Below are 12,406 nucleotides of genomic sequence, written 5' to 3' on the forward strand. Positions count from 1 at the left end.
AAACATGAAACCCCGAATGCGTGTTACGACTTTGACCAGTGTTATGAGTTGATTAGTATTACGATGAGTTTGACGAGTTTGATCAGTTTGACGACTGTTTTTACCATATAATACACGAGTGAATTAGTCCAAATATGAATTGATAATGTCATTACATGCACGAACATAATATTATGACTCATACGTCTGTGACATCATTGATGTACTGACCGAACCTACCGAACATGATTTTCTTTTTTCGAGTCTCACCAGATCTAGAAAATCGGTTTTGTTTAGACCTTCCACTTACTCGTTTTTCTTCCACTATAAGCGACAATATCACTACATCTACGTTTATTGGATGAGTTTCTTGGAGTAAATTTACCAAAAAAATCGTGCTGGAGAAGAGACATTCAAGAGAGAGAAGAAGAAAAACTCGAAGAGAGATAATGCGATGTATGGCGGGAGACAATGATAAAGAGGAGAGAGAAAATAGGGATAAAAAATAGATCTATATTTTATTTATTTTAGTATATTATAATATTATATAAATAAAAGAAGGATATTATAGGGATTCTATATTTATAAGGGTATATCTGATGTTGCCGTTTTCTTTTTACTATGCGAGGGTATGGGCTGTAAGTGAAATCGACATTTAAGGGTATTTTTGCAATTGCCCCGTGTAATACACAGAGAGATGGACAGAGAGACAGCATTCAAGAGGGGGACCAGTAATTTAACGAACTCGTGAACATGTCCTTGGGGAAACCAACATTAACTTCACGAACCTATTTTCAGCTATACCTTGTTCTTGCCTTGAATACCCTTCCATACACATTCATTTCATTCCACAACTATCCTCGAAATTTCTACTTTTCCCAAAATGCCCCCGCTCCCACCCCTAAATTCACAAGAAAACCAGCCCCTGATGTAGAATTTAAAACTCTAACCTTACCAATTTCTTGGGACGCAAGTAAGCGACAAAACCTAAATGGAACTTCAAAACACTTTCTTGTCTCATACGCTACTTTTGGAAATCACTTCTCGGAACTGATCGAACCACTGTGATGGAGCTTCTGCCGCCGCTGCGTCAGATGAGTGGTTCTCACGCAGTCGTTGAACTTCTTGCTGTTCTTCCTGCAGCTGACGAACGCCGTGCTGCTTTTTCTCGACAAAAAACTGCGCGTAGTCCACAGGAGAAAGCTTCTTTAACGCAGTGGCTGGGTGCAGAAGAGAGTGCAGAACCCTGGAAACCTCGTGCATGGTCGGTCTCTCTGAAGGGTTTCGTTTCGTACACAACAGAGCCAACTGAAATGTCTTCCTGATGTGTCCTAAATCCATGCACGTCACTGAAACCTCCGGATCGACCGCCTCCATCACCGTGTTATCGTCGGCCCTTGACAATATCTGCAAAATCAACACGCAGTTTGCGTAACGAAAAAACAAAAACTAACCCTCAAACCCGATCAACGATTCAAGAACCGGGTTGTGATTCTTTTCTTGATGGGTGAAAAAGGTTTGGAAAAGAATCATATATACCAGTTGATGCAGGTTGGACTCATTATCCACAGCCTTCTTCCCTGTTAGAAGCTCGAGAAGGACTATCCCAAAGCTGTAGATATCAGATTTCTCATTCAGCCGTGAAGTGCAAGCATATTCAGGGTCGATATAACCGATCGTTCCCAGAACATACGTTGAAGCATGAGTTCTGGTTGCTGGAATGCACTTGGCAATCCCGAAATCAGACAGATGGGCTTCGAAGTTCTCGTCTAGAAGTATGTTTGACGACTTGATGTCCCGATGGATGATCCGAGGGGTGCAGTCGTGGTGAAGATACGCCAATCCTTGAGCAGCTCCCACTGCAATTTTCAGGCGAGTTTCCCAGTCAAGCTTCACTTTCTTCGATGACCCTGCTTCAAAAAAATCAAAACTTTTCAACAATCATACTTACCTATTCCGCAAATCATGAATCTTGGAACTGATACCGGTCAAAGATTATGCATAAACTGGTTTAAATTAGAGAAAAGAGACAAAAGATTTAACCATGAAGAAGATCCCAAAGAGACCCATTTTCCATGTAGTCATAGAAAAGGAGGTTGCCATAAGGAGACAAGGCGTATCCGTGCAAGCTGACAATGTTTCTGTGCCTAATGCTCCCGATGGTCTCAAGCTCTGTCTCAAACTCGTGCAAGTTGTGGTGGTACTGATTGTAGAGCCGCTTAATGGCAACAGGCCGGGAATTTTTCAGCGTGCATTTGTAAACGGTGCTGGAAGCACCACAGCCGATGATATGCTTCTCACTGAGATTCTCAGTCGCTCTCATTATATCATCGATCGTGTGAATGGCCATGTCCATGTGAAGAACCACAAGCTTGGAAGAACCTGGTATGATCACAAGAACGTTATCGTATTCCTCTGCTTTGAATTCTGATGAACACACAAGAAGAGACATTACCTTCAACTGGTTTTGAAGAATCTTTCAGGATTTCCTTCTGTTGCCTTGATTTGTATATCGCAATGATGATCATGCATAGCAGAGTGATGAACCCGAGGACCATGCAAATGATAGCAGCTCTGGAGACTAATGTGAATACCAGAAAGCAAACCAAAGAAGGTCATCCGTCCAACGCAGGAATGAGAAATAATATGTTGATAAGACCATTGCTAAACATAGACCTTAGCTATAGATACCTCGAAATTTAGGCAAAGGGCCACAAATAGAGCCAACCCAGTTTCCACATAGATATGGGTTTCCAATGAAACTATCAAACGAGAAATGAAAAGGCAGATATCAGTTAGATGAGAGACGACACATAAAGAAAAGGCTTCGCCACTTGATACCTTGAAGGGGCAAAACGTGAGAAGTTTTTCATTGGTGGGATCATCCCCGAAAGATTGTTGAAGGAGACATTCCTAAAATGGATAACAGAGGAGGAACAAAGTCAGATTCCGATACATTTATATCACTACAACATCCCGAAAGAAACTTACAGATTGACCAGATAGAAGCAATTTGTAAGCTGGTCCGGTAATTTCCCATGAAACTTGTTATTGTTCAGAATTCTGAAAGAAACAGAAGGAACAGTACATGACTTGCTCTGTTATACCTAAACAGGCTGAGTAAGACAACAGGGTTTACTTACAAGGAGACAATGTTCTGCAACTGGCCGAGTTCAGTGGGAATAACACCGGAGAGGATATTGAATGACACATCACTGAGATTGAAAACAGAAGAATCAGTAAAGAGGACGGTTTTATCGTTTTGATGTATACAAAAGAAAGTGTTTTTATGTCCGAAGGAAAAACTTACACAATTTGAATGCTTCGAAGGTTCCCAAAGTCTGCAGGTAACGGGCCATTTAGATGATTTCCGCTTAAATTTCTGCCAATTAAACAAATCTCACATCAACAAAGTGAGAGTTTTGCAAACAAGAAAGCAGCTTCTGAGGTTAGAGACTCACAATATCAGAAGGTGCTCAAGATCACCGAGGGTTGATGGTATAGACCCTGAAAGATTATTGCCCGACAGATCCCTGAAAATAACAAATTCAAAAGTGTCGGTCCACCTAATAATCACTAAATGCCGGAACAAGAAGTAAAACATCTGAAAGAAAAAACATACAATTTATCGAGGTTGATGATATGCCCGAGCTCAGCAGGTATTTTGCCCTTGAAATTGTTCGCCGAAAGATTCCTGAACTCACAAAGCATTCCATCCGGATCAAGTTGGCAAGAAAGTTAAAAGATAGTGCTGCAAAACACAGAAGATTTAAGCTTACAGATAAGTCAAGCTGCCAAGATTCCTAAATCCCAATGGTATAGATCCACTGAGGAGATTCCCATGCACATTGCTGCAATAGAAACAGCATAAGAACACAATAAGATTGACTACAACGATGAAAGGGACAAAGAAGGCGAAAAAGAAGCATATGGAAAAGTTGGATCTCATCCTTACAACTGATTCAAGGCAGCACATGAACTAATGTTGTAAGGAATTGGTCCTACAAGCCGGTTGTTGGCAAGATTCCTTTAACACAAAAAATATGCATAAACATATCAGTGAAATATGAGAAGACACCGAGAAATCACTAGAAAGAGAGCACTCACAGTTCAAACAATTGCTCCAGCTTCCCAAGCTCGGGCGGGATACTTCCCACGAGTTCATTGTTATTCAGTTGCCTACATAAATAATGAACAAAAATGATAAGCATAATGAAGGTAAGAGACGAATGAAGGAATTTGGGATTAGAGAATGATCGTACAAATAGCTGAGTCGTGACATATTGCCGAGCTCAGGTGGGATAGGTCCAGTGAGCTTGTTGCCATGGAGGTACCTAATGCAACAAAAGCATGAATCTTTAAACGCTAAGATGTGATCATTTTGAAAAAAGGGTTAAGGGGACGAGACCTACAGCTTTCCGGTGTACGAGAGGTTGCCAAGGATTGGAGGAATAGGCCCATCTAGCTCATTGTCACTCAAATCCCTGAAAATCGAAAAAGTTTCACACAGAAACCAGAGAAAAAAACTGAAACGGATAAATAAAGCACTGGTTTTTATTTCAAGTTTTCGATGGGAAATGAACTTACAGAACAGCAAGGGCTTGCATTAGACCAATCACTGCCGGAATTTTACCCGTAAGCCTGTTTCCTTGAAGTGACCTGCGAGAAAACATTCCATGAACAACTAGTTTTGTTCAATCCCACCACCAACTGTTTTGCATTCATCGCTGATCGAATGATACTGTTGAAGTATAAGATCTTACAAAGTGGCGACTTGGAGGAATCCAACATTGTAGGGAATCTCTCCGGTTATCTGATTATATGATATGTCCCTGGAAATGAAAGAACATAAGTCCAGACAAGAACAAAGAAGAGAAGCCGAAGTTTCAATAGGAAGAAAACTGCATACAGGATCTCAAAGCTTGTGCAATTGCCAATGCTCTCTGGGATGGTTCCAGTTAAGTTATTGCCTCTCACATCACTGACAAACGCATCAACAAACCAATGAGGGCATGAAACTGAGAATGGAAAGAAAGATAAAGCCAAGAGCTAGGGACGAAGATCCTTATCGAGTCCACTTACAAGTACCATAAACCAGTGAGCTGACACATATCGGGAGACAATGTGCCCGTCAGCATATTCCCACGTAAACCGCTGCAAACAAGTTAAATTTAATCAGAGCGTAATACTTTCGTTGTTGCGGAATGTATCTTATGCAGTAAAAGATTGGTTGGAGTAACTCTCAAATAACTTACAGATACTGCAAAACTTCATTCCAGTAAAGTAACCTCGGTATCTCGCCAATAAGCTGGTTTCTTGCAAGGTCACTGCAGAATTTATAAGAGAAATTACTATGGAAAACGAACATTTGATGAGTATAGTAATTCCTTTTTCTAAATTCTGCAGTGGCTAATCATATACTAACAGCGTCTTAAGGCTTGGAATCTGTGTTAGAGTCGCTGGTATTGGGCCTGTGAGCTGATTGTTCTTCAGATTCCTGGAAAAATAGACAGATTTCGAATGTAACAATCTTGAATCAGTAAGAAAAACTAGAGAAAAGGAAAAACAAAATACAGAAACTTGATAATAGAATACATACAGAAACTCCAGCTGCTTGAGTTTAGAGATTGAAAATGGTATGTCACCAAACAGGAGATTATTAGAGAAGTCCCTGCATAGGAAATTCTTGGTTTATATAAACATTATGGAAAATCAGAAAACCAAAAACATGCCAGACCTCAAGAACTTCAACTCGAACTGTATAAAAAAAATGATTTTGAAAGGGTGAAAGGATTTACAGATAAACAAGAGAAGCACAGTTTCCAATCTCGTCTGGGATTTGACCAGCTAGCTTATTCCCTTGTAAATCTCTGCAATTTGCAAAGATCACGTATCACTATTGATAAAATCATATAAACCCAACACAGCATATGCCGTGCTGTTTCAGAAAAATTTAAACTTTCAGAAGAAGAAGAAACTCGAACATGGACTTCAAATTCCTCAAATCTCCGACAGCTGGTGAAATCTCTCCTCCCAGGTTCAGATTTGAAAGATTCCTTCAAACAAAAAACGAAACCATCGCAAAAAAAAGGACCCATTACGCCATATGAAGAATCTGTTAAGATGAAACGACAAGAACTGTGAGAAAGATTCTTACAACGAGACGACAGAGAGGCTAATGTTATCGCAGTAGACTCCTCGCCATGAACAGAAGTCGTCGTTGTGAACGTCGTCCCAATCAAGAAGAACATTCGCCACGTTGCTGAAGGAAGCTTTAATCGCCATCAGCGCTTTCCCTGAGAAGAAAAAGGATGAATCTTTTTTATACTAAAGAAATCAAGAAATCAATTTATTATTATACTATGAAACAACAGTCAAATACTTTAAAAAATATATTTTCGAACATAAGATGATCAGTGATTTGGTTTTTTTCTCGGAAACCAAACAGGGCCTTGAAAATGAAATCTTTCTTCGATCCAAAAATAAGGGTTCTCCGGGACAAATCACCTTCCTGTTTCCGGTGAAGGAAAGGAGTGTTTTTTTTTTTTTGAAATTGCATTTCTATGAGTGAAAAATCCGACTGACTGCCATGAAAAAGTTGACAGCGTTCATTTTCTCAGGAACCAAACGGAGCTTCCGCGCAAGGCCTTGATATTTAATTTTCTCGCGAACAAGATAAGAGAACTGGGAAAGCAGACGATTCCTCTACATTTTCTCGAAACCCAAACCAGAATTTTGGAGGAAAAACCCTAAATTTCTCGGAAACCAAACAAGGTTTTGGTCTTGAATATGTTTTCCAGACTTCGCTCTCGCTGTTAAAAAAAACGACAACTTTGAAAAACTCAGAAGAGACGAGAAGGAACTCCGAAAAATTTGCAACCTTCGTCGTTAATCGAGGAAGCAACACCGACGAGAACGAAAACCGCCATTGCCAGGGATAAAACCCAGCCTTTCACCCGAACCTTCATTTTCTTCTTCGTCCTCTTCTTCTTCTTCTCCACCCACCCACGAGGAACAAAAAGGAACCCAAAAGAAAATGACCCAGATTCTTTGAAGTTTCTAGTTAGAAGCGAATTTCAAGAAGAAGGGAAGCCGAGTTCAGAGGCGTCAGCCATTGTTGATGGAGATAGAGAGAGGTAAGGAGACCGACACAGGCGATTAGCGTGAACTGCAAGGAATGCAGAGCAGAAATGTTAAAGACGAGAGAGAAGGATATGGACAGTGATATAGTGTACAGTGTATAACTAGAGACGCCATGAGAGAGAAACTGTAGTAATAGATGAACGACAAATATGTCAGAGCATATATGTACATCTATTGTATATGTAGGAGTCCGTAATAATCCTCTCGCCCTAGATCCAACACTTTGACGAGGCTTAATTGTTTTTCTTTGATTTTTTTTACACGAATCACAAACGAGGGGTGGGAGTATTTATACACCATAATTACAATTATTCATATAAAAAAATTTACATTAAAATATTTAAATATTATTAGATTCTTGTATAATGTTTATGAGATTTTATTATAATTAAAAAAAAATATAGATATCATTCGTGGAAAAACTTCTGTAAATTTGAACGGAGTCAATTTTGGGTTTAGTTTATTGGATAATAATCCATTCAAAATTAATTTGGTCCAAAAATAAAAGCTAACCCTGTTTAATTTTAATATACTTCTGCCAGTTCAATCAAATTGATCTATAATAATACATTAAGTACGAGATTAGTACAAATGCATTAACGTTATCCATGCAATTAGAGATCCTCCGGCATTTTAATAATGCAGAAATCCAAATAATTACTTTTTAGCCAAAGGGCAGAGAGTAAACGGCGTTAGGGATGTGACAAGGAACAAAAAACAGAGGAGAAATAGTGCACCTCCGATTTGACGGCGACAAGGCCGCCGCCGTTTGCACGCCGTTTTCCCCCCTAGAAACGACAGTCTTGAGTCTTGACTCTTGATGCGTGAACGCGCCACGAAGCGCGTGAGGAAACGAACGGATCGAGCGGCGGAGAATCCGCGTGCAGGGAACAGAGCATGGACCGCGATGTAGACAAACAACATGCATTTCCTTGTGAATATCATTTAATGCATTGATAGAGATTGGGAAACCGGTTGGACCGGTTCGGTTTTGGTAGTTTCCTTTTCTCTCTACCACTTGTGTTGTTTCTCTCCACAAAGAAAATTAAATGGTCTTCCAGTTTTCGAAATTATTATTATTATTATTATATTTTCATCCGACCAATTTTATGGATATATAAACTTTGGAATTTGATGATATTGAGAAAAAAAAAATGTGTAATATATAAAAATAGTGATTATACTGTGCAATAATTTGATAATTTAAAAAGGCAAAACAAGCAAAAGAAAAAGGGAGAGCAGAAGGGGAAGCAGGGGAGATATGCAGAGCATCGGCTCTTGTGGCCTTTCATGGTATAGATAGCTTCGTATAAAGCTGCTCTCATTAAAATTGCCTTCTCTTTTTTTTCTATCGTTTCGTATTTTTTTTTATTAAAGTCAAAAATACCAATTTATATTATATAGTGATGTATAAATGCTAAAAAGCACTACCGGTAAAAAAAAATTACAAGAAGGAAGGAGGGACTAGTATATTCTTTGCTGGAATAATTGCAATAAAAATAATCGAACTGAATATGTAATGTGGACCCACAATAGCTCCACAACCCAAGGGAAATCCCTAGCCGTCGGATGTATAATCGACGGTCGATTTGCTCGTTTTTGGGTGTCGTCTTATAATAAGCCCATTTTACAAGATTTGATTTTGGGAGCTCGGATTTTCAATAAAATAAATAAATAATCTGACAAATTCGATCAGTAAAAAATATCCATGGGATTTTAAATTCACGTAACGTTTGGTCCTCTTTAGCTTAATTTGGACAGACCATATCTTCTCCTGTCTTCGTCGGATCTCAAAATTAATGAATGTATTTTTTTTAGTCACAATGAAGACTACTACTTGTCAAAGTTTAATTTTTTTTTTTGTAATTAGAATCCATTAATAACACGACTCAATATAAATGCAAATATATATACTAACCTATGGTTTGGAGTAATGTATATTCGCCTATTTGGGCCGATGTCTATAAAAAATACAAAACAATATGACAAATTTAATCAATGGGACACATCACATTCCAACCGTAAAAAAACCCTTTTATGGACGAATTGAATAATGGACAATTGGAGGGTTCATTACAAAAAAGGAGCCAAACTTAACCCATTTTACGAAATTAGTAATTTTTTTTTATATATTTAGAATTTGTATAAAGTATTTCGTAGGGCTTCTTATTGGGCTATATAACCTATGATAGAGAAAAACCCCAACGAAAAAGCATTTAACACAACCTACCTATCTCTAGTAAAAAGGAAAAAGGTTGTTATATCACACGTTACTTTGAACATTTGTTTTTTATATCAAATAAAAAAAAACATGTGTTGTGTAAGAAGGGGCTTTTACAGAGATTATTTGCAGGCTACGATTGATAGCCAATCAGAGAAGACAATCATGGAACTCTGTCATATCCACGTGGCGTTATCCTATACGTCGTTTACTGTTCTGCGTTGTTTGTGTGTATCCCTAGGGTATGTAAAGATGTGGCATGTCGCAGCGGATCGCAGCCGTTGGAAAATATGTATTTAACTCTTCCATTTATTTGTTTATGCCCTTTTCAGTTTTGTTATTATTTTATTTGTTACGGGTTCCTTTTGGGCAGTTGCATTGAAACTAACTGATAGAGTCCAGTTCCAGTTGAAATTTATTTTGTTCGGATAATAATTAATTATATTCTAATTTATAATTAAGTAGATGGACATAAATTTTTTTATCTAAATAAATTGAAATGAAAATCGGTTATTTTAATAATAACAAAATCATAATAAAATTTGAATTGAATCTATGCAAAAAAAATAAACTAGAAAAAAAAACAAAATTGAAAATAAACGTTTCCTAAATGAACAACATAAATGTTTAAATATGTAAACCATTCTCAATGTCAGACTCGGACTGAGGCCCAGTGGACTTTAGGTTATAAAGTTATGATGCATAATGGGCCACTGAGCTCTGAATGAGTGGATATCAAACTTAAATACTAAAATGATTTATTTAATGGCCCATTTTTCATTTGTGACAGCCCAATATATAGATCCACATTAAATTATGGGCTTCTTTTTCTTTTGGGATTTTAATTTATTTCACCTTTATAAGGCCCAACTCAATTTCCTATGCATTATATATATATATATATATATATATATATATTATGCAAATTTATATATAGTTCATACCTATTATTGAAATCTACATATTATCTCCGGGTTCTAGTCTGATATTATCTTGAATCATAGATTTAAAAACGATACAATCACTAAGGCATAAATTAATTTCAAAATCTCTTATCTAAATCTTTTTTATATTTGAATACAGCAAAAAGATGAATGGTTATTATTTTAATGGGAAAACCATAATGATTACACTTAATTAGATACCAAAGTAAACTGGGAAGCAATCATGATTAGGGAAAGTTGGTTGTAAACGTGAATTAGACAAATCAAACGATTGGGGCAAAATGTGTATATCCCATTTCAAATTTAACATCATAATCTTACAATATTGTATATCATATTATATGTAAATTGTCTTTTATATATAGATATATAGTTACGGTTAGTATTTCGGATACCAGCTTTATCAATTATATTTCAATTATAATAAATCCAAAACTCACGCGACTTTAAATTCCTAGACTTGGTTTATGAAAAGATGTCGGCAGCAACAACAATCATATGCTAAAACAGTGGCTTGTTCAATAATTTTAGGCCAAAACCCCACTCCCCTTTTTTTAATTTTTTTTTCTAATGATTGTTATATACTTTGGACTTACAAAATCGATTTAAATAAACAGATAATATAATTTTGCATAAAAACCGACACAGACTATAAATAGATTCTTACGGAGAGGAGTGAAGACGAGAAATAGATCTGTCCGCTCAAGCCGCTGAGGCCGACACCTCCCCATATGCTCTCGCCCCTCGATGTGCTATCTTCTTTCCCCATCTTACATTATGTCCATTTTTAATTATAATTATAACCCCAGATTTTATATCACTTTAAAAATTCAAAGTCAATTCTTACCTTACAAAATAGATAATTCGATTTCGGATTTTATTATTATATAAAAAAATTCTATGTTCTACGATTTTTTATTTTTTTATTTTTGCAAGTGGATGGTATGTATGTGGATTGTTTCTGTTGAGTATTATGATATGTAGATTTATACAAAAAAAAAAAGGATATGTAGATTATTAATGAAATCGACAAATCTCACGAAGCATTTAAGTAAACCGCTTTTCCAGGGTCCGGAAAGGCATAAGTTACGCTCATTCGGACACTCCATTTCGTCGGTGGTCACTTGGTACATGCAACCAAACACGACTTTTCCGTATAAATACAAACCTCGAAATTCATTATTATTATATCACAAAATCACTCATTTACTCAAGATTGGGTGGTCTGCTGTTAAGAGAACATGTAAAGCATGCTCTTACCCGGAGTTCAAACCCAAACTTAAAGAGAGGCATTTATATGGACTTTTCCATTCCTCTGAAAGATGGTTGGACCAAAGGTCTAGTGAAAATCCGGATTATAAAAAAAAATCACTAATTTAAGTCGTGGGTCCATAACTATTGAAATATTAGCTAATATTCGAAATATAATGAATTTGAGATCTATAATGCAATGAATTAAGATAGCATTTATAACAATTGGAACACAAATGATCATCATCTAATAATGATATTTTAAATTATTATAAAGAATATCAAACACTGCGTGATATGAAAATAATCAAATGCGCGCACACACACACGTGTGAATCTACATATAGCACAAGGGAGACATACTATGACATTTATACACATATAGAGTCACCACGTTACAACAAAAAAAAAAAAGTTTGTAATCGTGAACGGTTCAATGAGAGGCGGCACAATACGTATCAGACACATGGAGACTCGAAACATGCGGGACATGTTCCAATCCATCCTTTTTCTTTCGACATCGTTGAATCGTTTATTATTCATAAACTCTGATCGCCACTTCGATTCCGCCACGTGCATGGGAAAAAAACGTATTTTAATCGGAATCGTATATACACTACTTAATCACGTATTAATCATATTTAAGCATCATAATCGTTAAATTTCACGCAACTTACAATATTAATTATTTGGCTTAATTATAACATCGTTTAACACTGTGTGTTAGTGTTTGTTGTCTTGTTTAATTACCAATAAAAGCATATATATATATATATATATATATATATTAGATCCAACACTTTGACGAGGCTTAATTGTTTTTCTTTGATTTTTTTTACACGAATCACAAACGAGGGGTGGGCGATAT

The 12,406-nt window shown here is 36.8% G+C and overlaps 1 protein-coding gene across 2 annotated transcripts; it reads right to left on the bottom strand.

The window, feature by feature from the left end:
• Positions 1–687: 687 nt before the first annotated feature.
• LOC104824837 (LRR receptor-like serine/threonine-protein kinase ERL1) lies at positions 688–7,249 on the bottom strand. Of its 2 annotated transcripts, none has more exons than XM_019203890.1 (27): positions 6,860–7,249; positions 6,137–6,275; positions 5,964–6,035; positions 5,778–5,849; positions 5,579–5,650; positions 5,405–5,476; positions 5,235–5,306; positions 5,062–5,133; positions 4,889–4,960; positions 4,743–4,811; positions 4,567–4,638; positions 4,392–4,463; positions 4,242–4,313; positions 4,087–4,158; positions 3,935–4,006; positions 3,759–3,830; positions 3,602–3,673; positions 3,441–3,512; positions 3,290–3,361; positions 3,123–3,194; positions 2,971–3,042; positions 2,821–2,892; positions 2,671–2,741; positions 2,435–2,560; positions 2,023–2,361; positions 1,519–1,892; positions 688–1,386 (listed from the first exon to the last, which is right to left on the bottom strand). In XM_019203890.1, exons 1-27 carry the CDS (start codon positions 6,945–6,947, stop codon positions 997–999), a joined length of 2,964 nt encoding a protein of 987 aa, XP_019059435.1. In that variant the 5' UTR covers positions 6,948–7,249; the 3' UTR covers positions 688–996. The 2 variants fall into 2 exon arrangements, with proteins under 2 accessions (XP_019059435.1, XP_010555314.1); XM_010557012.2 differs by having other exon boundaries at positions 1,519–1,889; positions 6,860–7,248.
• Between the last annotated feature and the right edge of the window lie 5,157 nt (positions 7,250–12,406).

Source organism: Tarenaya hassleriana, unplaced genomic scaffold (assembly GCF_000463585.1).
Source record: "Tarenaya hassleriana unplaced genomic scaffold, ASM46358v1 Cleome41, whole genome shotgun sequence".
NCBI lineage: Eukaryota > Viridiplantae > Streptophyta > Magnoliopsida > Brassicales > Cleomaceae > Tarenaya > Tarenaya hassleriana.

What these genes read in the sequence shown, in the direction of transcription:
- LOC104824837 (XM_019203890.1), bottom strand. Translation starts at nt 6,947, where the DNA reads ATGAAGGTTCGGGTGAAAGGCTGGGTTTTATCCCTGGCAATGGCGGTT. An exon ending in ATGTCACGACTCAGCTATTT is followed by an intron (nt 4,159 to 4,241) that starts GTACGATCATTC and finishes TTATTTATGTAG; the next exon opens with GCAACTGAATAACAATGAAC. An exon ending in TCACGTTTTGCCCCTTCAAG is followed by an intron (nt 2,742 to 2,820) that starts GTATCAAGTGGC and finishes CTCGTTTGATAG; the next exon opens with TTTCATTGGAAACCCATATC.